Consider the following 1680-nt stretch of genomic DNA (forward strand, 5'->3'; position numbering starts at 1 on the left):
CTCCGAAGGGCCGCCCTGCCCTCAGCCACATCCTCACCACCTCCCAGCTTGGTGCCATCCGCAAACTTATGAGGGTGCACTCAGTGCCCCCATCAGGTCATCAATGAAGACATTAAACAGGATGTTTAATGCAGGGAGCCCTGGGGGCAGCACTCACAACGGGTCACAGCTGGGCTGCATCCATTCGCCACGACCCGCTGGGCACGGCGCTCAGCCCCCTCCTCACCCACGGGAGTGCAGCCCTGGCCAGGCCACGGGCAGCCAGTTTCCCCTGAAGAACCCCATGAGAATCCGTGTCGAAGGCCGTGCTGCAGCCCGCGCAGACCGCATAACCCACAGCCCGCGTGCGTGCGGCCGCACTCGAGGTTTTGCGCACGCTTTCACGGTGCCGTTAGCGAACATCGCGCCCTCGGCCACGTGCGCCTATTGCGTGCGCGTCTGCACGGCTTCAGCTCGCCACCACATCCGTGTGCCCCTGTGCGATCCCACAGCCGCCCCCAACGTCGCCCAGGGGTTTGAAGCCCCGCGGGGACACGGCGGGCCCCCATCGGAGCGCGCGGCGCCGTGGAGCTGCGGGGCCGCTGCCGGCTCGGAGCGCGGCCGTGCGCGCTCTTCTGCTGCCACCTGGTGCCGCCGGGGTGCGGAGCGCAACATTGCGGCCCCACAGCCGGAGCCTGAATGCAGTGAGCGCCCCGAGGCATCTGCCCTGGGAACCGGGGTACGGCCCTGCCCCACGTCCCACCCCACTGCATCCCAGCGCATCCCACTGCATCCCACCCCACCACATCCCATCCCAGAGCAAACCGCTGCAACCCATCACATCGCGTGGGATTCCATTGCGTCCTATCCCATCCTCACATTGTACCCCATCCCATCCCACTCCATCTTATCCCATCATTCCCCATCCCATCACAAAACCATCCTATAGCATCCCATCCCATCTCATCCTATGCTATCTGATCCCAAGACACACCTATCCTATCCCATCCTATCCTATCCTATCCCATCCCATCCTATCCTATCCTATCCCATCCTATCCTATCCCATCCTATCCTATCCCATCCTATCCTATCCTATCCCATCCTATCCCATCCTATCCTATCCTATCCCATCCTATCCTATCCTATCCTATCCCATCCTATCCTATCCCATCCTATCCTATCCCATCCTATCCTATCCTATCCCATCCTATCCCATCCTATCCTATCCTATCCCATCCCATCCTATCCTATCCTATCCCATCCTATCCTATCCCATCCTATCCTATCCCATCCTATCCTATCCTATCCCATCCTATCCCATCCTATCCTATCCTATCCCATCCTATCCTATCCTATCCTATCCCATCCTATCCTATCCCATCCTATCCTATCCCATCCTATCCTATCCTATCCCATCCTATCCCATCCTATCCTATCCTATCCCATCCCATCCTATCCTATCCTATCCCATCCTATCCTATCCCATCCTATCCTATCCTATCCTATCCTATCCTATCCCATCCTATCCCATCCTATCCTATCCTATCCCATCCTATCCCATCCTATCCTATCCTATCCCATCCTATCCTATCCTATCCCATCCTATCCTATCCTATCCTATCCCATCCTATCCTATCCTATCCTATCCTATCCTATCCTATCCTATCCCATCCTATCCTATCCTATCCTATCCTATCCT

The 1680-nt window shown here is 56.9% G+C and overlaps 1 protein-coding gene across 1 annotated transcript; it reads left to right on the forward strand.

Annotated features, from left to right (window-relative positions):
• The first annotated feature begins 14 nt into the window (after window positions 1–14).
• On the forward strand, window positions 15–928 carry LOC128073660 (uncharacterized). Its single transcript, XM_052668774.1, has one exon. It carries the CDS (start codon window positions 104–106, stop codon window positions 926–928), a length of 825 nt encoding a protein of 274 aa, XP_052524734.1. The 5' UTR covers window positions 15–103.
• The last annotated feature ends 752 nt before the right edge of the window (window positions 929–1680 follow it).

This window comes from Tympanuchus pallidicinctus, unplaced genomic scaffold (assembly GCF_026119805.1).
Source record: "Tympanuchus pallidicinctus isolate F22 unplaced genomic scaffold, pur_lepc_1.0 scaffold107, whole genome shotgun sequence".
NCBI lineage: Eukaryota > Metazoa > Chordata > Aves > Galliformes > Phasianidae > Tympanuchus > Tympanuchus pallidicinctus.